At 40.1% G+C, this 27323-nt stretch overlaps 2 protein-coding genes across 3 annotated transcripts; one reads left to right on the forward strand and one right to left on the reverse strand.

Moving 5' to 3' along the window:
- The first annotated feature begins 1301 nt into the window (after positions 1-1301).
- On the forward strand, positions 1302-12521 carry LOC119719561 (monocarboxylate transporter 13-like). 2 transcript variants are annotated; one of them, XM_038189033.1, is made up of 4 exons: positions 1302-1552; positions 8353-8496; positions 9520-10329; positions 11480-12521. In XM_038189033.1, the coding sequence occupies exons 1-4, from the start codon at positions 1372-1374 to the stop codon at positions 11599-11601; spliced, it is 1257 nt and encodes a 418-aa protein (XP_038044961.1). In that variant the 5' UTR covers positions 1302-1371; the 3' UTR covers positions 11602-12521. The 2 variants fall into 2 exon arrangements, with proteins under 2 accessions (XP_038044961.1, XP_038044962.1); XM_038189034.1 differs by lacking the exon at positions 8353-8496.
- A 4107-nt stretch (positions 12522-16628) lies between these two features.
- Positions 16629-25332, reverse strand: LOC119719698 (sorcin-like). Its single transcript, XM_038189193.1, has 10 exons — positions 25290-25332; positions 24618-24701; positions 23440-23486; positions 22768-22815; positions 20294-20363; positions 19631-19674; positions 18865-19012; positions 17786-17902; positions 17269-17327; positions 16629-16873 (listed from the first exon to the last, which is right to left on the reverse strand). Exons 1-10 carry the CDS (start codon positions 25330-25332, stop codon positions 16847-16849), a joined length of 687 nt encoding a protein of 228 aa, XP_038045121.1. The 3' UTR covers positions 16629-16846.
- Positions 25333-27323: the final 1991 nt, after the last annotated feature.

Consider the following 27323-nt stretch of genomic DNA (forward strand, 5'->3'; position numbering starts at 1 on the left):
TGTATTCTGTCATCAGATAGACCATTAATCGCTAAACAGTTTTTGTCGCGTACGTGAACTCGCTTGACCTTTACTTCCGGGTCTACCGGAAGGTCAAAGTTAGGTGAATTCAAAATGAAGACGTTAGCCTGACATCAAAACAAAGCAGCATTTCTTCCGAACGGTTCACGGTATGATCACAAAACCTTGTGTGAACTTGTACCATGTTACGAAGATGTTATAAATTTTGTTACGTCATCATGACGTTATCAGGTATCAAATTACAAGCGATTTAAGGGCAAATCTTGACAAAATAGTTTGCGTATATCTTTTGAACTAAATAGAGTATCGTGTTTGTTTTTTCGTGGGGTTGTAGACTATGCCGTGAGGAACATTTCTTGTCCCCCAGACACAAAACTGCTTGACCTTTACTTCCGGTGTTACCGGAAGTGCAATAAAAACTGAATATAGCTCAAAAGCGGAAGCATTTTACCACAGACACATATATTATGAAAGTGTTTAGTGAGGAATGCCAGACACAAAAACAATGTGATGGCGTCATCATCCGAAAGTCAAGGTCGTTTGACCTTTCCTTCCGGGGCTGCCGGAAGGTCAAAGTTAGGTGAATTCAAAATATAGAAATTAGCGTCAAATAAAAGGAAAACAAGATTTCTTTCCATAACCGATTGAAATCGCGCCTCACCAGTTTTCCTCACATATCTGAATGCTGAAAATTAATATTTCCACAGCGTGTAGCCACAAACGTTTCTGTCGTAAAGTCAGTGCAGAATTTTATTATGCCCATGCAAAAGAAAAAACCCATAAAAGCCATGTTATGATATGATTAGCATATGTTGCATAAACTCCAACGACGGTTGAGGCTCCGGCAAGTCTACCAATAGTCCTAACTGGTTGTAATGCTTGAGTAGCCATCCATGCAGCACCAGATGTGCGCTTCCGGATAGACCTACAAGTCTTGTCGAGGTAAAGCAACAAGTTAAACTGCAGGTTGTGTGACTTTCATTGTGAAAAACACAGGGTAATGGATATGCAGGGTAATTGGAGGAGTATTGTGCAGTTCAATTATGATTAAGTCATTGTAAACACAGAAAATATGCCAGCCCGACCACTCTGCGTTTGTAACTCAACAAACGCAAACCTCTAGTTTCATTTTTTCTTTGAATTAGCGCACTCCTCAAATACCAGACCATACAATCTTACCTGACCGGGCCGAGAGGTAGAATTTTATATGGCTGGCAATTCATGCATGAGAAACTTTTTTGAAAGACGGTGGTGCACGCATAGTACATCGTTCCGCCGCCTTCGGTTTTGCGTCATTAGCCCCCGAACTGTGGCACAAGACAGTGTAGGCCAAGCTGAGTATGATTCAGTATGGATTTCGATACTACCGGGTGTTTCTTGGTCCTGTTGTCGTTTACCATTAATTTTATGTGGGGATGTGTTTTCAAAAGTCTAGGCGTGTTGTTGCCGACGCTGACGGAGCAATTCACCACGCACACATGGATCATTGGAACAATTGCATCAATAACAGCAGCTACTGCAGATATTGGAGGTACGTTCTTAGAAGTATTCAGAAATATATGTCAAAATGTTCATTTATTCAGCTGCATTTGAAAAACACAAAAGTGAGCATACAGGGTGTCTCAAAAAGCAGTGTTGTAGTCGAGACCGGATAGTCCGAGACCGAGACCAAGACCGAGACCTGAAGATTCGAGACCGAGACCGAGACCGAGACCAGCCCCTTCAAGGCGGACCGAGACCGAGACCAATATGGTCCGAGACCGAGACCGAGACCGAGACCGCTGATAATGAATAACAAAAGTCGAAATTAAAAAAAACAAGACACGTTATTATAGTTGAAAAATTTACCTTTCTATTCACAAAGAATACAGACCAAAATTTCGACCAGTGGCAGTGTTGACAAATTGATACATGACACCTTACTTGAGCAAAAAGTAGTTACACTTAAGAAACATGGGCTTTGACATGTTGTCTACACCCAATCGTGACAAAAGTAAAAAGTTAAGGGTAGATGTTTCATCTGTTATAGGAACTCGGATCCTAAACTCCACATTCACCCCCTTGGTTCAGCTATGACTTCTAACGGATATTTAAAGATGCAATTTTAATTTTACATTGCCTCTTTTTTCCTAAAATAAATTTAGGACTTAACTTCTAACAAGACTTGTGTACTTGATTTTAAAAAATGGGAGCTAGAAAATGTTGAATTATTTTTTAAATTTTTGTCATAGAATGTGGACTTGTACATGTAGACCCACAAGTTGCGAGGTGGTAGCCAGAATGTGCCAGATATGTATTTTTAATTTTTTCTGAACGGGATTTTTAATTTTTGAGGAATAATGGGGTACTTTAAAATGAGCAGCCAAATGGGGTCTCATCATACACTCTCATGGCAACAGTGGGTGGTAACTTGTACATGTAAGGGGCCATTCAGAATGGTCAATGTTTTAAAATTTCGACTTTTTTTCCAAATTATTTTGACCCACCCACCCACCCCTAATTTCGATTAATAAAAAAACTGAACATGACTGTACATGTACATGCACTTGCATGTACATGTACTTGAACACCATGTACATGTACATGTGTGTCTAGTTCAGTGACGGCGTGAAGTTGTTGGTCATCCTCTTTTATGTGATAAAATATGTGATACCTCACCAAAAAGTATCTTTTAACGAAATTCAATCAGAATATTTATCCATTTTTTTTTTAAATGTTTAATTGTTGTTTTACTTGTTGGTGTCCCTGCCACACTGTACGATGGTGTAGCCGTGCGTTATGCACGTGGATTGCTTACTTTCGTTTTGACGGGGACTTTACTGAATAGAGTCTGGTGACTGTACATAGAAATTTCTTTGAATAAAAGTCGAATCGTTCATTCATGTGCACTTGTTATGCAAAGCAGGGGCAGTGGTTCAAGGATATCCAGTCGACCTGCAGAAAGTGTGCAAGAACGCGACTTGAATGCTTTATGTGTCCACAATACAACGACGCTTTTTAGTTATTTCACTGTGTGACACAGTGAAAATTTTTGGAATCATAGGCCTAATGGCGTCAGCGATACTTGCTGGGGAGCTCTTGCGTACGACTTTCTGTACTTTGGTACTGTTATTTCCAGGACAATTGTGTGTACGGTAACCCGACGTACCAAGATTTTTAAAGACGAAATTGCCGACCTCAAACTTGTTAGTGCCATATTTGGCAACTATATGTGCGTTATTAGTTTAATTAAACAAATGAACAGGTTAATTAAACATAGTACCATTGAAGGTACCTAAAAGTAAACATAACACCATAGAAGACCGACAGACGAACATAAAATGTTACAAAATAAACATATTTGTCTGGATAATTTTTTTAGGGCGTTACCGGAAAGTTAACACAAACTTGGTGTCAAATAGATCATGAGAGTTACTTTTCTTTGACTTTTCATACAAGTTTACATAAACTTTAACTGTTTGACCTGCAGTGGCGTAGCCACGGGGGGGGGGGGCGTGGGAGGCGCCATCCCCCCCTCCATGAAACCTTGTCGCCCACCCCCCAGTCGCCTCCCCCACTGAGATTTTGAGTTTCGAAAAAAAATATCATTGATCTACATGACGCCCCCCCCCCCCATGAAATGTTCAAGCCCCCCCCCCCCCCCCCCCCCCCCACACACACACACACACACACACTGAAAAATTCCTGGCTATGCCACTGACAGTACATACAGGGGACGAAGTTGGAAAAGAAACACGCATCGCGATATCGGAACGTTTGCGCGTTTGCAAGTCAAAAGATCTATCTTTCTTTGTTTCTGTATCTTTTTTTCCATGGAAAGTGAATTTCGATTTTCAATTATTTAGCTTGACCCACCCACCCACAATTTGGAAAAAAGATCGAAATTTTAAAACACTGAAAATTCTGAATGGCCCCTAAGAGTGTGTGAGTTCAAAGCTGGAAAATCAGGTAGAAAAATTTACTTTTAAAAATACTGTCAAAATACTGTCCCAAATTAAAGAGAACATTGTGTGGGGTCGAAAATATAACTAATTTGAAGCACCTCATTTAATATCAGAATACAAAATGCAAGTGATTACGCCCACAGGGGTGGGCTAAACTACACAATCCCCGAAAATGGTTGACACTTATTGCATAAATTGTTACATGTACAAGTTTATACTTTGCTTTATGTGGCCGATTCAACAGATAAATGCCGAACTTGTTCCAAATCGTTCAGTAACTGGTACTGCTGCAGCTTTACATGTACTTTGGGGACTTTCCAACGTGCAGGCGAGTCCAAACCGACCGCGATATATAACAAGCTTGATCTACGGGCTAGCAAATGTTTTAAATAACAACGGTACTGAACGAAGTGAACACAAAGTAATCGATCGAGCTGTAAAAGCTACAATATTGCCGGTCTCGACCCGAGACCAGCCAAAATATCGAGACCAAAGGGGACTGAGACCGAGACCAAGACCGAGACCACAGCTTCCGAGACCGAGACCGAGACCGAGACCAGCAAAAAGTGGTCTCGAGACCGGTCTCGAGACCGAGACCGGTCTCGAGACCTACAACACTGTCAAAAAGGTTACCCATTTTAAATGTAAACATTATCAGAAATGTACTGAATATTTCACGACGAGGCAACTACGTGCACAAGAAAAAGGTAAGGATGTCTTTATAGTCTATACAATAGTATTAATTTTATTACGTCATTGTAATTGATAACCGAGAAAACATGACCTTCATGAAAGAGGTCAAAATCAGCACTTGTGCCTAGTTTTGACCTGGGTTGCAAGGGCATACGGACGTTATCTTTTTTGCTGTTACTTAAGACTTTAAGGTATAGGCCCGGCCCGCCATATGTAGGCATATCCGGATAATATTCTCAAGACAGCGACTTGACGTTTTCAGGCGGGTGTGGTGGGATCAGGACGGAGCCCCGCCCCAAAGACTAATGTTACTGTTACTAGTGTTACTGTAAGGCATCGTTTCGCAGAGCTCGTGACAGAGTAATTTCGTGGTTCGATCGAGTCGAGTGGCCCCAAGATCACCAGATCTCACCCCTTGTTAGTGGCGCACCCAGGATTTGGCTGGGGGGCTCACACATTTTTGTTTCAATTGTTTAAAAGTTTGCCGAAAATGTTTGGCAGCAGAAAAAAATCTGTGTCCGAGCATCTATTCCTACCTCCATGGTCCGAGTGTTGCAGACAGGCGGACATTTAGGTACATTGTGTAATTATTATTACTAGGCCTACATGTATAATTACCTGACCGTGATGATGACGTAAATGACGCTGATTGGCTATCCACAGCGTACTGCGCGCGCATTTCGAATATTGCACGCCGGGCGCGCCCATAATGCGCTCGCGTGCTTTGCACGTAACGTCACGTATATATACGAAAAAAAAATTATTCAAAAGTCGCGATGCCTTTACGATATGGATTATGGCGGCCTCGTTTTTCGCTAAAAAAAAAAACCCTGTATCTTCGGTTGTAAAGGGACGAAAGGGGTACGTACATTTAATACAAATCTTTACTAGATAACGCAACGTCCAAACGTTATGTTTGAAAGGATTGATTCTTCAAAATCACAACTTTTAACATTTTAAAGATGGCGTCGGCACGTAAAACGGATAAACTGCAGCCTAACTATAATGTGCCATATTTTGACACATTTAAATTACACAATTCCAGGGGTTAAGATCGCGCAAGGCATGATGGGAAACAACATGGCGCAGCAAGATCATACCCATGGGGAACGAGGTTGGCTTCAAAGCGTCTCCGCTCGCAAGAATGAGGAGTTAGCGCTCTAGTAATTTAATAAAGCTCTATGGTCTTTACGCGGCGTGATGTCTGTCCTTAAGTGGCGTGGTGTGTGCTCCTCTGGTGGTAGGCTCTCAATTTTCGCGCTATTTAAGGACATATTACAAGTAGTGGGGCTCAATTTTTGGCCAAACTTGTGCAATTTGAGGTAAAAGCATGACATTTGGAATGTGGGGTCAAAATGGGCCAGAAATCATTTTAAGATAGGGACTAATCCTGGATCTTGCCCATTTTGGGTGGGTGTGCGCTTACATATTGGCACTTATGGGTTACCGGGAACAAAAGGCAACAATAGGGACAATGGTACCTATCTTGATCGTCAACCACGACTTGCTAGGTTTGGGCTCTTACCCACTCATGCATAACACAAGGTTTAAAAAGACAGAACTATTCACACTACCTATTAAATAGTCACAGATACAAGAAAAGAGTGGTTTTATTGTGACAGTCTGTATAGTCTGGGACTCTGGACTGGTTTGGATCTGAATTTTTAGCATTGTATTTTAACTTCGGCCTCCTGTTGAAATTATTTATTTATTTATTTATTTGATGTACACTGTATTGTACATTTTCAATATATTTTTTATACTGATTTTTTAATGATGGCACATTGAAAAATCATCCCCGAGGTGACATGGCTACCATCAATAAATAAAGGTAGTAGTAGTAGTATTTTTTTATTACATAAGGATAGACATCATGCCGCGTAAAGACAGGCATCACGCCCCGTAAACACACGCACCCTGCCGCGTAAGGACAGATACCGCGCCGCATATGAGCTCTGTGCGCTACCAAAAGAGGGCGCCCTTTTACCTAACAACGACGTCCCACGAGCGGGACATTTCGCTGGTTGACGCGCACCGTTCCTTGTGTGTGACGCACGTACACCAGGGGATTTGTTCTATTTACACGCAGTGGCTGCGCTTCGCGGAAAATGAATTGCAGTCAGGCAAAATGGCGTCGGTTGGTCACTCCCAACCAAGGGCGGATCCAGGGGGGGGGCGCCAAAGGGGGCCATGCCCCCCCCCCCCCAAACGAAACCATTTTTTTTTTTATGACATCGCAATAAAGGCAGGCAATGAGTACACCACCATCTTTTCCTTAAAAAAACATTGGTTAAAGTGGTCAGAAATTGCCTCAGATCGCACCACAGAGCATCTAGAATCCAAATTTTTTTCGGGGCCCTTAAGCGGGCCCCGAACCCCACGCCGTAATTTTTTTGACCCACTTTTTTGGGGACCAAATTTTTTTTTGGCCCCCCCCCAAAAAATTGTGTTCTGGATCCGCCCTTGCTCCCAACTGTACTTCCTTTGCCGGTGAGGGGGTGCTTGTGAACGGAGCGGATAGTGGCCTTAATTGTACACCATACGGTCCACATACATGTACTAGGATCTTGTGATAGATCGACCCCGGGCATGTTTACCACGTGGCTGTACAACACATAGAAATGTGACAGTTTTGATTCCAAGCTGACTAGAAGACGGGCCCCATCAGATAGAGGACACCCTAGCCTTTTTCCTTGTTCATGCCTCTTTCTGAAATATTCAGTACATTTCTGATAATTTACATTTACACAAAAGGGTATCCTTTTTTGAGACACTGTTGAAGAGAAGTAGGCGACCAAAACTGGTGATGGGTTGAACAGGTTTTATTATTGACTCCGGTTATGGGTAGTGTGGCACTGGTAGGAATAGATGTGTGTGCTGTGTGGCACTGGAAGGAGTATGTGTGCTGTGTGCTGTGATTCTAAGGAGGAATATACACAAAGGGGAACTTATTTATTATGTGCACAGGCCTGGGAACCCCTAATCATGTCATAAACATTAACAATACATGTAAACACAATGTGTGCCCATGATTAGGCTGGCAATAATATGTACATAACATGACCACAAATATGGAAGAAAATGGCTCAAAATACTTATTAACAACCTCAAACATTTGGTATAATAGCACATAGATTCATGGAAAGACCCTTAATACTATGAAACCCTCAATATTGTGTATAACCATGCATATGGCCTGACATGTAATTCCCATATACATTAGAACAGTGTAAATTGCAATCCAAAATAAACATGAAGTAAATCCCCCCAAATATCATATCTTAATCAAACAAAATTGTTCTCACTTTCTGTAATTCACGCACAGGGGGTATTTATAGTTTACCTGGTAATTGGATAATTAAGGCAAATGATGATTGGGAGTCATAAACAAGAATTTTACGGAGCAATAATTAACGGTAAACAACGTGATTCGATAAAGATTGGACGATTATAACAGTAAATCACAAGAGGGCGCTATGGTGCGCTCAGGTGGTGGAGTCGCTTTCCCACAGCTGTGTACAACAGTAATGGAGGAACCCAATTATCATCTTTTTCTTTGATTTCAGCTATTCTAACCATGGCCCTGGAAGAACGATTCAGCTATCGCCCTTTGTTAGGTGGTGGAGTCGCTTTCCCACAGCTGTGTACAACAGTAATGGAGGAACCCAATTATCATCTTTTTCTTTGATTTCAGCTATTCTAACCATGGCCCTGGAAGAACGATTCAGCTATCGCCCTTTGTTAATCGTCGGTAGTGTGGTATTCAGCGTAGGCTTGCTTTTGGTTCCTCTTTCATCAAGTACTATTCACATAGCCCTGGCATTGGCAACTCTTGTAGGTAAAGAACGTGTTCTTATATGTTAGTTTAGTTTTTTTTTAAATTAACAAAACTTGTAACTTAATTTCGAAGATATAAAGTACATCATGGGTCCCCCACATCCCTCTTCTTAGTTATGCAGCTCAAGGTTATACCTACGGCATCACACACTCTAAATCTTCAATCGCTGTTCAACTGTTGTGCATGGACGCCGCGCCGGTGATTGAACTCACGATTATCAAGAAACTCAAGCTTGTCTTACCACAAAAAGTACACCAAATCACCAGTGTCTCAATGAAAGCAACCTTCAAGCATTTCAACTGCATCAGTTGTATATTTTGAACAGCAATATTTCTCTCGTCATTGATATTTGCCAGAGATACTTTCAAATTCAGCAAAAATAGCAGCTCATTACCTCCGAAATTGTACATTCGTGGCCTATTGCCTATTTTGCAATAGGCTGGTTGTGCACAAACATTACCGTTGTGATTTTGAATGCATATCAGGAGTCGGAATTCAGACTTATAATGTCATACGTATCATTTGCATACATTACACGGATTCATGTGTGGAAGGTTCACTGCTCGTGTCCCCATATTTGAAGTCCGAAGGACAATGGGGCCAAGGAATAAGCATGGGCGTCGCGAGGGGGGGGGGCACTTGCCCCCCCCCCCCCCGGAAAAGCAAAAAATTTAGGTTTAAAAAAAAGGAAGAAAAAAAAAGAAAAAAAAGAAAAAGAGGCGCGAAGACAAAGTGGTGTAAATTTAATGAGTTGGGGGGGGGGCAAAATGTCCCTGCCCCCCTCTAAAACTGATAAATCGAGAATGTGTTGAGAAATACAAGCATTTTTTGGCAAAAAAAATGTTGCCCCCCTCTAGAAAAAATCCTGGCGACGCCCATGGGAATAATACTAGCTGGCTGTTGACCTCCTGCGCTGCTGTCTGGAAGGATGGATGGCCAGCTTGCTGGCTGGATGGTTAGCTTGTGTTTTTGTTTTGTTTGTTTTATTTTATTAAGTTATATCCGTTTTGTATATTCGTACAGGACCAAGCATGGGAATTATCACTCTCTTGGTTAATGTCCTACAAGCACGACACTTCCAAAGGCGTTACACTTTGGCCTGTGGGATTGGCCATGTCGGAAATGCAGTTGCCTTTCTTGCTTTTGCACCGATGACGCAGCTTTTCCTCGACACCTACGGTTGGAGAGGAGCGGCGCTGCTTATTGCTGGAATCAGTATGCATCAGATTGCTAGCGCAGCCGTTGTCAGGGTCACCAAAGCACAGTACGAGCCTCTTACCGATAGCTTAGATAACCACCAGGATGACACCGACAAGGAAGGATGCAGCAGTCGTGGCAAGAAATCTTGTCTTCATCTCCTTAAAGCTATAGATCTCGGAATACTGACAGAGTTCAAGTTTTGGATTGCATTTATGTGTCGATTCGGAGTGACTTGTGCATTCGATTCTTGGATGTTGTATTACGTTCCTCATTTAGAAGTCAAGGGCTTCCCGCCCCTTGTGGCTGCCGCACTTTGCTCGGCAGCTGCCGTCGGATATTTTCTCGGGGCAATCGTCTGGGCGCCATTCATCGACCGAGACATGGTGAAATGCTCAACAGCGATAATCATCAGCAGCCTATTTCTGACTCTCTCGTTCGTCGTGGATCCCTGGGTGACTGACATTCCTAGCTGTGTATTCGTCACCTTCGTCTGTGGGTTGTTCGCCTCAGCAGTGTATACACTCGTTGACGTCTTGGTCAAAGACATCTTTGAAATGGATCGACTTGTGAGCGCGTTCGCATGGGTTAAGTTCTTCCTCTTCGTACCCAGACTTTTTGGCGGGTTCGTACCTGGTAAGTTTATTTCCCCCACATCTCTCAGCACTAGGCCAAAAAAAAATAAGTCGGTCTCTGGTCAGCGCGCGCGTCGATTTTAATCATGCGCGTCGAACTTTTTTTTTTCCAAAATGTTCCGCGGTAGCTCCAACAGCGCCCTCTATTTCCGCACCTCCTCAATTTGTTTTACCAAAGAGCACCAAGGAAAGGGAAATTGCACCAAGGAAAATGATCGAAAGCACCAAGGCAAATTATGGAGGACACCTATGTACATGAGGACACCAAAAAAGCAAAATAGTACCTCACCTTGACTGTACAATCCAAGCTTGAAGAAGAAAAAAAAAAGCAAAAAAGAAAAGAAAAGCCGCGTCGCCGCGTCAATTCCGGAACTTTGGTCTGACCAGAGACCGACTATTTTTTTTTTGCCTGACTACTACTAAAGTGGTCGTGATGTCTATGCAGCCTTGATGATGATGGTCAAGAAGTCAAACAGCAAGATAAAAACATCATCATTATCAAAGTGCCCATGTATTGGATTTTCTTATTGCAATCCTTGAACCTTTGCGTTTCATTTAACTGTATTCATAATCTTCATATTGCCATTATAAGGGCGTTCTCGTACCTTTTTGTTTCTTATTGCTAATGCAAATTTCCATTTTCGTGAGAAAATTGTGATGCCATTCATGCAAGAAACTTCACTTTCACATCTGCTCCAGCAAAAAAAAATTACCAGAATTGTAGGGGTTCGATGTGGTTATTTATTCACGTTATGCATTCAATACGTCATTATGTATATAACAGAATAAGACAATGGACAAAAATTATGCAGAGTGTTTTCAATAAGCAGAATTTTGGGTTTACAATTTGAAGAGAAAAACCCTAATCTGAAGAGTGTGTTCCTAAAGTGGCATCGCAGCAACGACGCCCTCAGTTGTCAGAAAAAGCATGAAACGTTCAAAATGTTTGGAAAATGTGTATACATTTCAGAGAAATGGATATTAATGGTACGAATAATTATGCTCCAAGAGTAAAAATCATTTCATGGACCCTTTAAACAAAAACAACCGACTAAGTGAAATTATTGCTTCGTGAATAGTTTCAAAATCTAGACACGGAGTGATTTGTAAATCATTTAACATGTTCATCTTGGTTTCTGTTTGTCTGATAGGTTGGGTATACGACACCAGAGGAAGCTACGACTTGGCGTTTATTGTGATCGGCCTGGTACCAACGATCTGCCTCGTCCCTCTGATTATTGGGATACTGCGGAAGACAACAAAAGGCTTGTAAAGGGGCGTCTATACTGCAGAGGCAATTATTCTACGTTCCTACCTCTTGGGAACGAGTTCACAAAATCGTATAGTACTAACCTCGTCTCCATGGCCTCGAGCAGCTCGATACCACTAGCTTTCTCTCGTCCTTATAATCACACCCAAAACAATTCTGGATGTTACAACTGAATGCATAATAGTCTGGTGTCTTTACAACACCGCGATTTATTTATTTATTGTGTGATCGGGCACGACCCAATCATTGTTATAGAATTGTTTGGAAAAAAATGTTTCTTTCTTTTCGTCTATTTTTCCGACCAATTATTCTATGTGGGTTTTAACCAACATCATCCCAGATCCAAAGGTGTGGACATTACTCCTACGTTATGATGACGTCATCGGGTATGCACGCGATTCTAGTTGAAACAGTGACAAAATGAACAAAATAATCAACAAGGTTTGTAATTTGTCATTAGATAGCTAATTACTTGATATTTGTTTTGTTGTGTACGTAAAGTCGTTTGACTTTTTCTTCCGGGGCAACCGGAAGGTCAAAATTAGGTGAATTCAAAATAAAAACATGAGCCTCGAATCAAAACAAACCAAAATTTCTTCCAAACGGTTCATGGGATGAGGATCAAACCTGATATGAATTTGAACCCAGGTCCGAAGATGTGAACAGTTTGTGATGTAACCATTACGTCATCATGTATCATATTACAAGTGATATACTTTCAAAATTTGAATAATTATTTTCAACCATATCTTTTCAAGTGATTGGAGAACCGTTCTCCGGCATTGTTTCAGATCAGTTAGACATTGCCTCATTACAAGCAATATGATTCCTGGGCACAAAGTCGCTTGATCTTTACTTTCGGTGTTCCCAGCAGTGCAATGAAAATTGAATATAACCTGAAAACGGAAGCATTTTACTTCAGATTAAAAGAATACTGATGTCTAAATGCAAGAAGGGTTTAGGTACACCCTGTATAAATCTCGACCTGCAGTACATGTGCTTTTAACAGGTTCCACAATACCGTGACTATGCAACCAACAAATGCGTTGAAAATGCAACTTATAGGTTATAAAACGGTACTAAATATCACACTTATCACTACATAATTTATAGAAATTGTTTAACAGTAAACTGCTGTACCAACCGTTTAATAAACCTCAGCGATTATTGCTTTGGGCGAAGAATTTAACACACAAGTTGCAAACTCTACAACGCTAAATCTATGTTGCTAAGGAGAGCTTGGTTACCATCTTTCTGGTACAGTGCCCTCACTAGGCAAAAAGAAGAAATCTGAGTTTGGCCGCTACTTTACATGTATCTAGCACTGCATGTATCTATTTAAATTTAATAATTTTTACAAATATCTGCAGAAAAAAATGTAGCACCTCTTTTAGTTTCTGTGTGCAGAAGTTGTACAGTTACAATTTACATGTACATGTAGAACTGCAAATGTGACATGGATTAGACTTAGAGTGACAACAAAGACTTAAGTAGGGCCTACATGTACATGTACATGTAGGCTACACAGAAAAAAAAACTAGGCCTACATGTACTTCATTTAGTGAGGGCCAAATATTGTAGCATAGCAGCGCACTTTTTGAACGCTTCCTGTAGGTTAGGGGTATCTTCTCTCCAAGAAAATGTCACTGTTTTCCCATTTACCGTTGAACGGTCGCGCATGCTACTGCAACAGACTCAACCAGCTGATGAGGCTGCAATGGTCTGCTCCAATGAGAAAATGAGGCATATTAAAGTTGTACTTTCCGCTTCATGATTACTTCTCGGAATGATCTTGTTTCATCACAGGCTTCCCTTCCATGTTACTAGAATCGTCCTGCAACCAAAATTTGAGAGTTACAAATTAATCATCATGTTGACATCCTGTTCGGATTACTACCATTACTCTTGTACCCTGTGCAACCAGTGGAACCAAAGAGAACTGAAATAAACTGCTGATTTTGTTTAAGTAAATCCAATTCATTTTTTTCTTCATTTTCTCTGCTTCCAAACACACAATGCATGATATTTTTTGTGGGTCACCAAAATAATGCAATATGCACACAGCAGTTCACAGTTTATTTGGGGTTCACTGAGTATTTCAGGCTAAACAGTTAAACCATGTCAATGGCGTATTTGAGAAGCGGTTCGACTGGTGGCAGCGCAATCGACAGATAGCATCACGATCACCCGATCGCGCTCAACATTAATACTAGTACTAGGGGGCTAGGGGCCTTTTGCGTTTGTAAAAATTGTTGCGTAAAGATACTAAAAAAATTCAACTCGAACTGAAAAATAACGGGTAAAAAGTCTCTTTTATTAGAATTATGAATAAAATTTTAGAGTCGCGGAAGTCGTTTGATCTTTAAAGCGGCAAAATGCTCAAAAAATAAACAAGACACATAGACCATACCCGTCCGGGGAAAGAATCCCATAGTCTACCTCCTAGATGGAGGTTACTTCACACCCTGTTACCATGGTGTTACAAACCAGTATAATGAGACTGGTCTGAAAAATTATGTTTTCTCACTAAATATTTCAATATTTTCCCAGTAAATATCACTTTTTAGGACATGTTACCGCTTCTGGTGGCTACTACTAGTATAGTCATTGCAGGGAAAAACTAGTGGCGTACGTGTATGGAATTCCCATTCTTTCCTGTCTGACCAACCATGGAGGAATTCCTCCATGGACCAACGTAGTCATGCATGGCGCAGTGGCACGCCGCGCCATCCCAGCCCAGTACATGTGGCCAAACCCGGCCGGCATTGGCATACCGTTCACATGACGTACAGACTAGACATGACGGAATGCCATGGTAAACGTTTACAAAGTCAACGTTTTTCATCATAAAAATTAAACTGCATCCCAGGCTTACCTTTCGCATAGACTTCTTTCTGGCTTCGGAGGTCGTCGACGAAAAAACACTACGTTTTTACCCTCCGTTTTTTCTACGTGTTCATCGCGTGAAGCGGTTCAAGGTGTCCGCCATTTTGAATGCCGCGGTAAACATTATGTCGTCTGCACTTCTGTAATGTATGGTACATGGTGGGCGCGTACTGCTGCTCGACACCCTGGGGATGTTGTTCGTTTATTTCTGAGTTCTTCGTTTATTTCTGAGTTGTTCGTTTATTTCTGAGTTCGTGTATATTTCTGAGTTGATCGTTTATTTCTGAGTTGATCGTTTATTCCTGAGTTGATCGTTTAACTCTGAGTTGATTGTTTATTTCTGCGTTGATGGTTTATTTTTGAGTTGTTCGTTTATTTCTGAGTTGTTCGTTTATTTTTGAGTTGTTCGTTTATTTCTGAGTTGTACGTTTATTTTTGAGTTGTTCGTTTATTTGTGAGTTGTTCGTTTATTTGTGAGTTGTTCGTTTGTTTCTGAGTTATATTTGTTTATTCCTGAATTGTTTGTTTATTTCTTAATTGTTCGTTTATTTCTGAGTTGCTCATTTATTTATGAGTTATATTCGTTTATTTCTGAGTTGTTCGTTTATTTCTGAATTATATTCGTTTATTTCTGAGTTGTTCGTTTATTTCTGAGTTGTTCGTTTATTTTTGTGTTGTTTGTTTAATTTTGTGGTTTTGTTTTATTTTGTTTTTTTGTCTTTTTTGCCCTAATGGCCGCCCATACTGCACGCTGTCTGTCAGACAAAAAGTCAGCTACCCATGCAACCATGCAGTGAAGGGGAACTCCCAACCTCAAGAGTTTAGTGATGGCGATAGTGTGATCTATATGATCAAACGCTTTGGAGAAATCTTTCAAAAGGACAGACGATGCTGATTTTGGTGTATCTGCATTTGCGTGGAGTGTATGGAGAATGTCTATGAGGCAGTGTGTTGTAGATGCGCCCTTGATGTTACCGAACAGTTTGCTTTTCTTTTGTTTTAGTTCAAAATCATCTTTTGATTTATGTCTTATGACTTTGTTCGTAGCTCAAATAATGATATCCGGTACAATATTGAGCTCGGGCTTCCAAATGCTGTGACGTCATCAACCAGACGCTAAGTGTTATTTATACATAGGCCTATACGCACGTACATTATTATTTCCATATTTTTAGAAGCTCTTTTCACATAATGATAAACATGTATCCTGTCTGAGCTAAATCAATATTCAAACCGGAAATGAAGTGTACGTGTAAATAAAATGTATACTGAAATCTATCAAATCCCAAAAGATACATTTTAAAGAATGGTTCCACGGGAAAGGTTGAATTACTTGAACCTCTTTCTGTTCTGACATTTAAAAAAAATCACAACATTTTTGCGTCAACTTACTGGTCTTCCTTGTAAAATTAATTTAATTATATTGAGTAAAATTCCCGCTTTTGAAAGCCTCCTGTCAAAACGCATATTTCACATCTATATAGGCTTGAGTGTTTCGTTGCCGGCAAATTATTTCAATGACGTACAATAATATCATATACATTTTATACGCTACAACTAAGCTTTAAAGCCCGTGATGATAGTAAACGATATGTATGCTTTAACTAAGAGAAAACGATTATTGAAATAAAAATTCCAAATTACCGGATTATGCCGGATTTACCAAAATATGCCGGATTTTTACCAGTTATCGCCCAACACAGAGAAGAGAACGATATGGCCCCTTATACAGGGTGAGTACAAAAAAAGCCGAAACCCAAATGTCGGGATCATTGTTTTAGTGAAGTTCTGCATGTAGCACTTTCAAAGTCTAGGATATGAAAACCCAATTCATAAACTTTCTTTTAGTACAAGAATCATTCAAATCACTCATGTACTTTTTAAGTTACGGAATTTTAAACACAAACACCGTTTGAAAGTTCTGTCCAAGGATCACTAAAAGGTAAGTGTTCTTCCAGCAAAACGAAAACAAATCACATAGAGATGTGTGTGAATTGTTTTCGTTTTGAAAGAACCCACATTTTTTGGTGATCCGTGGACAGAACTTTAAAACGGTGGTTGTGTTTAAAACTCCGTAACTTGAAAAGTACATGAGGGATATGACTGATTCTTGTACTAAAAGAAAGCTTATAAATTGGACTGTCATATCCTAGTGCTACATGCAGAACTTCACTAAAACAATAGTCCCGACATTTGGGTTTCGCTTTTTTGACTCACCCTCTAGTACAAAATAATATAGCAAACAATATTCTTGTAATAATTATAGTCATCTCAATGTACGATACAAGTTTTGCTAATTCCAATGACAATGACATCCACTCCATAAAGCTCATTGCTGGAGACATCTTGACGGATCCAGACATCACAGTGACATCACAATTTGGATGAACTGGAGCAAAGAATAAGACAAAAACACCGTTAATAAGACTAAATGGGCCCATGAAATAGACATTTTGTGCAGTCCTTAAAACTACATCTTTTGTGTCCCCATTTAACTCGTGATTTGCAATTATCTAGGTGATTTGGTGACTTATTTGGTTTTTATGCTAATGTAATTTCCATATTCATGAGCAAAACTGGCCCGTGATGCTCAGACTGCACAAACGAGAAGAATGATCAACAACGGAACCTCGAAAGTTGCCTAGTTGCCTAGTTGTATGTAATATACAACTAGGCAACCTTCGGAAATCCATGCGACTTATTTTTTTGCAAGACAATCCAAACTTATTAAGCCACCCACCCCTTACCAGTCTCTCCTTACATTTGAACAAATTCAACACTCACATCATCATACTTAAAGGTTGCATGCCCGGTTTGAGTAGTATCTCTGCTCCTGAACTGATCTGTTGAAGGATATGTCAAAATCAATGGTTTTCATCAAGGAATAAACTTGAACAAATATTCTGATTTCTCACATTCAATTGAAAAGCGATGGCAACAAAATATACGGCTACGTTTTGGGGGAAAGCTTCGGAGATTGGATGGGATCGGAAGAATGCGGATGTTAACCATGTTCACTTTGATCTTGAATTACTAAAAAAAGTTACTTGATAGGCATTCACTGATAAATACCATTTAACCTCGCTTATCGGATAACCGGCGACAGCTCAGCTGAACTGTAAACGGAAAAAAATCTTAGCCCAATATTAAACTCATCGGTTTTTTAATGTTTCTTTTCGGAATTTCAAGAGTAAATTCGGAATTTAAGAAGTCCTGCCGAATTAATGGGTGTCTACAAGAAGGTACGAAATAATAAACCATGGTGCTGCTGCGAGCTGAACATGACGTGTGCATATTATACCTGTTGCCATTCGCAGGCGGACCGCAAAGTGAATGAAGTCATCAAGGGCCATTTTACCATCACCCACAGCGAAACGGCGCACAATTGCTTGAAGCGCCTGGGGGCTGAGCTTATACCCTGACAAAGGATAAAACACCCAAAAGACAAAAAATGTCAGCTAAAAAGAACACAATAATCGAGGAGAAATAGGAATAAACAAGAACACCGAAGCAGAAGTCAAAGGGTGTGAATGAGGAACAGATCATACAGTGCCTCCATTATCAATGTCATCATCAGAATGCCAGCGCCTCTATCTCCTCTCCTTGTCCAACATCCCACGTTCAAATAAAAGGATAAAAACAGTAAAACATAAAAGAAGTGAAAATCCAATGAAAATAATACATAAAATTAAAACACAGATTCAGGGATGTTATGTAGACAGTAAACCAATAAAGACTACAAAACAGACAACGAAAATAATGGTTAAAATTACAACACAAGAATCAAATAAAGCATAAAAAGATGTAAAATGTGTAGAAGTTATTCAATAAGGTTATGCGGTGTAATATAAAATCGATAAATAAATACATAAGATTGAATTTACAGGAATGAAGCTGCGTGAGATCTAGAGTTAAATGAATATATAACGAAATTAATTGAATTATCAAATGGAAAATATATCTTCAAAATAATTTAAAATGTAAAACAAGTGGATAATAAAGGGCAGTGGGTGCTATTTAAAAACAGATACAATAAAAAAAAATCAGGAAGACCTAGGTTTACAAAAAAATGTAAAGATTGTCCGTTGGAGAATCTTAGAGATACTTCGAACAATATCACCTGGAATGGCATTCCAGTCATTTGCGTTTCGATACAATTTTTTTAAAGGGATTTTTTTACCCGTTTTGTTTATACGAAAAAGAGGAATATAACTTGCCTGGCCTTTATGACTCTAAGTGAAGACATTCGGTTTCGAAAAGGTAAAGAAAGGCGAATTTTAAACAATGAAATCCCTATTTCGATGTCAAATGGTTTCATAATAGAGCATTCTGATAAGACCTTAACAATATGAATGATTTTGTTAAGATACATCAAATTACCCCAGTCTATGAGTGCTGCATGCAGCTCATGAGGTTCCACTGTACCACTACGATCTCTGTCGTAATTAAGAAATGTAGCCTTCCATTGATTGAGGGCGTCCCACAGCTCCTTGAATTCCGTGAAGCCCATCATACCTGAACGGTCCCGCTGTCCGTCATGCGTTAAGTCATCAAATCCAAAAGCCACGTGTCATTTTTCATCCTACTTTCAAACATCTGTATATAATTCACTGCACACATTTACTTTGTAAAAAGACGGATTATTGGTAAATGCATCAACGTCCACGGCAGGTTAATCACCAGTCAAAACACAAGTAACGTGGGATAACGAATGAGAAATGAATGCATTTATCGGGGGTTTATTTTGACAGGTTGTCACTTGGCTTGAGGCCATTCATTTCTGGTTGAAGACTTGACATTATTACACTCCATATCAAAATAATGTCCTGGTCTTGGTGATGCTTTGATGAAAACAACGTTTTTGTGAGCTTGCTTTAAACCCATTTTTTAAAGTAGGCCTACCCACAGAGCTTTATAAAGGTAATGGCAACATTTGCTTTTATATAGTGCATTTTAGTTTTCGTTTGATGCATCAAAATTGCCCAAGAAGAGTGCATAACTTGAAGATTTAGCTCAGTGGATACTATACATTTTGAGAAAACAGAGAAAATATATGTACAATTTTCGGGGTCCGTGATGCATTTTCACGGTTTTCTCGAAATGTGTATATCTATTGAGCTGAGCAACTGAAGGAAATAAAGGATACATCCAGCGACAGAATGAGCAGTTCACAGACAGCCTTGCTAAAAACTGTAAAGAATAAAAGAACATTACGTCATCATACTCACTGCCAATCAATAAACAAACTCTTCTTCAAAAAATAATACACTTGTATCCCCAGAAATATCGAAATTTAGCATGCAGGAAGATGGTAAAAAATGCTAAAACCTTTTTATTTTCTCGGGTAAGGCCAAAAAAATGTCTCCGGTTTCTGGTGTGCGCGCGCGTCGCCGTAGCCATGCGCGTCGGCAAAATGAAAACGATTTTTTTTTTCAATGAAAGATGATATCTCAAAACCGCCAAACTCACTGGTTTGACTGGAATCCTGCTGCTGAACAATTTAAACGTGTTTTTAGATGGGCTTACGATCGAGAATAAGCTTTATGTGGCCTCTCTTGACTCCCATATATTTGCACATAGTTTAGTCGGGCAATTTTTGCAGTCATCAGCCGACATTTGAAATAAAAAAACGGTAAAACAAAAAGCTGCGTCGCCGCACCACTTCTTGGGCAAGCTCCATACCAGAAACCGGAGACTTTTTTTGGCCTAAGGTTGACTGTGCACGCTTTTAAAAAGCACGATGGGCTATTTTTTTTTTGGGGGGGGGTGTCCCCCTTTGGCCTCCCTGCCGTTGATGGTGTATACTTACACCGATAGGATCCCGCTATACCAGAACTCGTCAAGGCTCTCTGGAGCTCCTCAGCATCTATCTGCCCGTCCTAAAACATATAACAAGAAAAAAAACATTCATGTCCTGTGCTTTATCATTGGGAAAAAGGAACACATTCAAGGACCCGCGTATTACGTCAATGTTTTTTCAAACCGAAACGTGCAAAGGACCAAAGCACTAAAATATATGCATAAAAGGGTTTCAAAACGCTGCGTCATTCAATCGCCATGTTATGAAACGCGCACTTTCATCACACTTTTATTTAACGCAGTTCATGCGAACGTCCTTTGCACGTTTGATGCGCCTTAATTGTGCGTTCATATTATGGTCAGAAATCTCAGGTGCGATTTTTGATAATTTCACCCAAAATATATTTCTTGGAACGAAGAGTATCTGTGTCATTGCACCCTAAAATTGACAACAGGTACAGATAGACCTATGCTTTAAAAAAAAAAAGCTTTTCGTTTATGCTTCAAATAGAGCTTTTCGTTGAAATTGTGGCCATATTGTTTATACATCTCAAGTGAATATCTAATAAGGCTTTAAACAGAAAAGATGTTTAAAAAATGCATGATTCCAAACATAATGTACAATTACTCATTTTTAAACCTGTTTGCACGGGATCCTAGTCTATATATGGATTAGCCGCATGCGCAGCAAGCGTCTGATATGCGTCTGATGATGCAAAACAACTTGCCCTCTTCATTTTGACTATTCAAAGGGCGCCTTCTATCGTATATTCGGTAACCCTATGTTGTATTACAAAAAAAATGCACGCTTTGACCATTGAATAATTGTTGCCAAATTTCTGCTCTAACTGACGTCACAACTTCTAAGAGAGGCTTCAATTGGCTGGCGCGCGGATAAATCAGACGTTTGCAGTGTGTCTCTGCGCACGTAAGCGTCTGTTGCTCAGACTAACGGTAACCATAGACAACCCACAAACTTAGTTTGGATAACAAGTTAGGAAAAGTCATCAAATTTCATGTCAATCAGCTACAACATTCCTGACTTATGCCAACTATCAATACGGTTAAGCAAGCCCATAGAGTTATGAATAAGCCCCAATATTAACATCAATTATTTTGCATTATTAACGCTATTAATGACCCCGAAATATCGAACAAGACAAGAAGCACAACAATGACCCACGTCATTGGTCAGTACTGCTTCTAAGAATCTCGAATGACAACGGCGCCGCGAGAGACTAGTAACATTGTGTGAGGAACATAAGCCGAGCCCCACCCAGATGATATTTTCTTCAGCCAAGGTCCCGTTTTTGGACATGGATGCACCCACCTTGATTAAAGCATCGACTTGACCACATTCTCATCGGTAGTAAATTGGTTAAAGTCAGTGCGAAGCTGCCGGGCAGACAAATCAGTGGAGCTGGACTCGAACCACCTAGTAGTCAGCATCCGGCTGGTATCCAGTCTTAGATCATCTAAACGAGAGCCTTGCAACGTGCGAAATTCAACTGGGGAAAACTTCAGGACCAAACTGTAAAGGAGCAGTTCCAGATCAAACTTTCAAATAGGTTTGAAGCTCAATACAGTGTCATATGAACCATCACTGCATATGGAGGGAGACACAGAAAGCCATCGTTGTGATGAAGAACCGAGCCGTTGGTCTACACTGTGCTATCACTGTGGGAGAACTACAAGGGGGTTGCATACCAATGGCCGAAGTTATCCATAACTTCTGTGTCGAGGTATGTACAACATTACAGCCGCCAAAAAGAATGGACCACAAACATTTGCATTATTGTACCTCTGCCCAATCCTCTTTGATGACAGGGAAAACAGTCTCATTTCCATCTCCGCCGAGATTCTTCTAAACAGAATCCGAGACCAAATCGATCCGTTCCTAGAGGAAGCACCCAAGCTGGTTTCCGAAAATGAAGAAGCTGTACCCAACAGATACACATTCTAAGAAGGATCGTGGAGGGTTTCCATGACATCAACTTCCCCTCGATGTCACATGTATCGACTCCAGGCAGGCATCTGATTCAATCAACCAAACAGTCATGTTTACCATCCTACGAAGCTATGGGATTCCTAAGAAGATGCTGAACGCCATTAAGATCCTCTACGTGGATTCCCATTTCACTGTGACAGTCAATGAAGCCTTCCATGTCACCACCGGCGTTCTGCAAGGAGATGTCATTGCCCAATTCCTGTTCATCGTTTCGGTGGACTATCCGCTAAAGGAATTGTAAGAGTTGTAACACACCCTCATACTTCAAGACGGCATCCCACCAAGCAAATATGGTTAATGGGAATCCAGTTTTGTGAATTATAGGCTGTCTATTTAAATGGTGATTATAATGTCTATTGAAAGGTGATTTTACCGCAATTCTTATGAAATGGATGTACATGTATCTACACTTGCATCAAAACTCTTCAAAACATTTCGCTGATTAGACTGTAATGTAGTAATTGTGGTGAACCTACCTGTCCTGCGACTTGTGAAAAATATCCCCAGAGGGGATCAACATTTGGCTACACGACGACGACGACGACGACGACGACGACGACAAGGATGAGGAGGAGGAGGAGGAGGAGTACAAGTAAATACATCAAAGCCAGTGGATAAAATACAAATAGTAAATACGTTCACTTTTGACAGAGGCTCCAGTTAAAAAAGAAATCAGTGGGCGTCGGATGTGAATGGATAACTGGGCTTACTAATATCGTAATCCACTTTCGGCTGCAAGTATGAAAACTGTCAGCTGTCCCACGATTTTTTGGTAACAATTTTATGCATATCAAATTTTATATAAAAGAATCATTGTGGGACAACACTTTGGGTTCGTCAGCAAAACCATCCTTACCTAAATTGGAAATACATACCCATTAGATAATAGTATACGAACGGTTCCGATCCAAAACCATTACAACCATATTTAAACTTAGTCAATCGAATTCAGTTTAAATTGAAATTCATTTTTTTTCAGCCGTTCATCAAAATATAGTTTAATAAGAAATCCAGTTTTGTGAATTATATGTCTATTCTAAGGTGATTTTATCGCAATTCTTATGAAATGGATGTATCTACACTTGCATCAAAACTCTTCAAAACATTTCGCTGATTAGACGGTAATGTAGTCATTGTGGTGAACCTACCTGTCCTGCGACTTGTGAATGATAGCCCCCGGGGGCTCTCCATATTGCTACATGAGAGGGCGAAAAGGGGAAAATCGGGTGATCATCGTGTAAATAATGGAATATTCAAATGCTGCAGATGATTGATATCATGCTCTCAGCGGCCATTTCCTCTGGACCAAGTCATTTTCAACCTTATCCCATTTGTACGATGTAAAGGTATATACAGTTTATAAAACAGGTAGTAGCCCCCCCCCCCCCCGCCTATAATATGCAGGCCCGGATTATCCAATAGGCACAGTAGGCACTGTGCCTATAGGGCCTACGAAAATTCGGGGGCCTACGGTCGAAAATACATAAATAGGGTACCCACACGCAGAGATTTTTTTAAAGCTTTAGGATCTCTCTCAGAATCTTCGATTCACCAACTGACGCTGACGCTAGGCACACAATGTCATGTAGCCCTACGTATAAACTTTATGTGTAAAGTCTGTCGTTCTGAAGCACGGTGCCAACCGTGGGCGTCGATCGATGGGGGATGGGGGAATGTCGTTCCCCCAATTATTTTCGTCCCCGAATAAAATAAAATATGGCCTATATCTGATTCTATAACTCAGAATAGCTGATTTAAGGACTCCAAACTGGAAAATGATGATCTTTTGCTTTGCTTAAAGTGGTCAGAAAGTGCCTCAGATCGCGCCATAGATCGTCAAGAATCCATTTTTTCCGGCCTCCTTAAGCGCAGGCCTCGAAACCCACGCCATCTGGGCTTCGCACTCGCATTAGTTCTGATCAAGATATGTATGTATGTAATAACCCCCACGTTTAAGAAGCGATTATTGACGCCCTTGGTGCCAACAGGCTTTTAGAACTAGGGCCTTCACCAGTTTGCCCTGGCTTGATTTGTACAGTGCTTGTACTTTAATACATCAACATGAATTCGGTGCCGGTGTCTAGAGCGAACACTGGTGCCTAGGGCCTACGAAACACTTAATCCGGGCCTGCCTATACGTGTTAAGTGAATCTTCTCATTTACCATTTTCAGCAATGTAGAGATGAGGGTTTTGTTTGAACAAATATTCATATGGGTATTATATTTCTGATGCATATGAATGACAACTTCCCTATCCCACGTCACATTGGCTTCTTGTGGGCTACTAACCTTTCATTTTAAGGGGGAAAATGTAACAATACTGTACCGGGTTGCAAAAGGCTGGGGCAATAGTTCCATAGATGATCAAGATAGCAATCGTCGTACTCCAGAACCCATGCATGCTGAACACCTATGATACAAATCACAAATGAAATACTGCAGCATAGCTGTTGTGCCTCTGAGTTCATTTGGAATAGAGTGAAGAAGCACCGATCCGACTACCCACCGTCGTCAATAAGCGAGGCTCTTATGTCAAAAATGCCACGTTATTTACCTGTTTTAATTGGGCCCAAAGATCACAAACAAAGGCAGGCCAAGTGGCTATCGCGCGGTATAGTGGTTAGTGGGAAGGATTCGTTTTCAGAAGGTATGTGGTTCGAATCCCTTCCAAAGACTCCGTTGTTTGGTTACTTTATGCAGTTTCAAAAGGGCAGTTTTGAAAGATTTTAATATCCTGCCATAATTTGTACCCGTCCGTTGATTTTGTTTTTAGTGAAGGAAAAATATGACCACTTCTATGCGCGCTATTAGGGTATCAATTATAATGCGAATGTGGAATATTGTGACGTATAAGCGATCGCTTGTTAACGACGCTGGGTAGTCGAATAGGCTGGAAGATGACTTCATAGACCGCAAACATTCGTAAACCTTGACATTTCTTTTATATTTGACACACAGTTTGCAACAAAACCTTATGTATCTTAAGGTCTCCCTTTACCAAGTATATCCCCGTATATAGAGTTTGCACCAAGCGCCCTCATTGTGGACAGGGTTTGTTGAAAGGGTCCGTGGACTCATGTGTCAAAGAGGAACAAAAACCTATAGCGAGGGCGCTCTATCGGGACATTCAAAACGTTATTTAGTGTGACCAAAATTAAAGCTGAATAGAAACTGTGCATGAGTTAAGTGAAATGCACTTTTGTAGAAACAGTTGTACATGCGAAAATCGTATTCTTTAAATTTCAATCACTTGGTTACAAAAGGTTTCACAAATCTCTATTATCAAATTTAATTGAGGCCTAACTGGCACGATTGAGCTTCCGTAATTTTGAGAGTCGGGCATACGATGTTGATATGGTTCTTTTATTACAGTCATTACAATTTCAAAATCGTACATCTTACTGAATGCTCGATTCTCATTAATAAGGCCAAGATATAGATTGCCTTTTTTGGCTTTTAAATATACGCAGTAACTCTTTCTTAACTTTTGTTTTGGAACCACATTATACGTATTACTTTGGATACTTAAAACAGGAACATTCAGATGTTCGAGATGTATAGTTTCCGTGATATTTGCTTAGAAATTACACCGAAACTGAACCTCAGTCTAAGAATGCCCAATGTGATATTCCTGTGATAAAGCCAGGTATAAATGTACGTGGTCTGCCAAAATAGCAATTAAGTTGTAAAAGGGCAATTCCACCGTCACTCACATTACACTGCCATGAGGCTACTTTGACCCCTCACTGCTTTACAAGTATTTGATCAAGCTGAATCAAACCAGCCATACAACAACCTTGGGTAAAGGGGTACTCAAATGGAAAGAAAAATTCAATCCATTCATTCACTTTTTGAAAATATGTGTTTTGTTTGTCGTCACTCAAAAAAAGGACATGGACAATTGTCCTGCAATTTTGTTGTCTCCTCGAACTGTAGTATGCAACACATAAGTAACATTTTTTTATCTTTTATTCAACCCATAGCTATATAAAAACCCATTTTGAATCAAATAAGTGTGTTTTTTAGATGCAAGGGACATTAGAGTACAGGGAGGTACCGTCACTCACGTTATGTCACTCACATTACTTCCTCTTCATGGTTTCTAACATGGCATAAAATCTGAGTTTCATGAACTGCAACATAATGAAACTCTGTTCTTATAATATATGAACCTTTCTCTCTGCCTTAAACACAAAACTCTCAACAACAGTCACTTTTTGTATGTCAAAACAAGGTGCCAAAATGAATACAAAAAAATCCATGATTTAAGCCCCAAAAAACAGGTTTCTGGACCCAATTCACACTTTACTATATTCCATCTCATTGGCACACCACTCAAATGAAAGATCGTGTTGTCCCCTTAATTTGACACCACGTTTGATGTTGTGATGCTTGTAGTTTGGAAGATTTCATACGGTTTCCACTTTCCAGCCGTGTCCACTTTTCGTGGAATTGCCCAAAATAGTTGGATCGTATGTAAGAAAAACTAAAACTGAGTTTACAAACACCAAAAGAATTTAATTTGGAGTAAAAACATGCTTTCTTTCACTGTTCAGCATTCACCAGATGAAATGGTAATAAATGCTCCATAATAGTATAATGGACTGCTCAGCCTAAAGGTTTATAACAAAAGGGTCTTCATTATGTGTTTATACGTACAGACACGCATACAATTTAAGTATGTCTGTTTATGGTGTAAATCGAGGACACACGTGTCATCGAGTAATTGAGGACATGCAGGAGTCAAATCGAGGACGACCTCGATTAGAAAACGTGTACAAAACCATTGGGGGCTGTTGCCAACAAAGTTAGTGTATAAACAAAAGATCGATGATAAGGAACAATAGAAATTCCTCGATTCACACCATAAACAGACATATAGGCTTGTGGGGCCCATACATTTTGGGTACAATCTGTGAAACTATCAGGATCACTATAATTATGGATAGTGTTAATGTACCATAACGTGACGCGGCCCCTATACGTGGCGCACATTGATTTTTCGCCTCTAGTTTCTTGTTAGAGCAATATT

This window comes from Patiria miniata, unplaced genomic scaffold (assembly GCF_015706575.1).
Source record: "Patiria miniata isolate m_02_andy unplaced genomic scaffold, ASM1570657v1 HiC_scaffold_8, whole genome shotgun sequence".
Classification (NCBI taxonomy): Eukaryota; Metazoa; Echinodermata; class Asteroidea; order Valvatida; family Asterinidae; genus Patiria; species Patiria miniata.

Excerpts from the sequence above, each read along its gene's own strand:
- LOC119719561 (XM_038189033.1), top strand. The coding sequence starts at position 1,372 with ATGGATTTCGATACTACCGGGTGTTTCTTGGTCCTGTTGTCGTTTACC. Across the intron at positions 8,497-9,519 it reads GGCATTGGCAACTCTTGTAG|GACCAAGCATGGGAATTATC; the intron begins GTAAAGAACGTG and ends ATATTCGTACAG. Across the intron at positions 10,330-11,479 it reads TTTTGGCGGGTTCGTACCTG|GTTGGGTATACGACACCAGA; the intron begins GTAAGTTTATTT and ends TTTGTCTGATAG.
- LOC119719698 (XM_038189193.1), bottom strand. The coding sequence starts at position 25,332 with ATGAGGGCGCTTGGTGCAAACTCTATATACGGGGATATACTTG. Across the intron at positions 24,702-25,289 it reads TATATACGGGGATATACTTG|GTGTTCAGCATGCATGGGTT; the intron begins GTAAAGGGAGAC and ends TTTGTATCATAG. Across the intron at positions 19,013-19,630 it reads TGCTCATTCTGTCGCTGGAT|CGGGACCGTTCAGGTATGAT; the intron begins GTATCCTTTATT and ends CATGACGGACAG.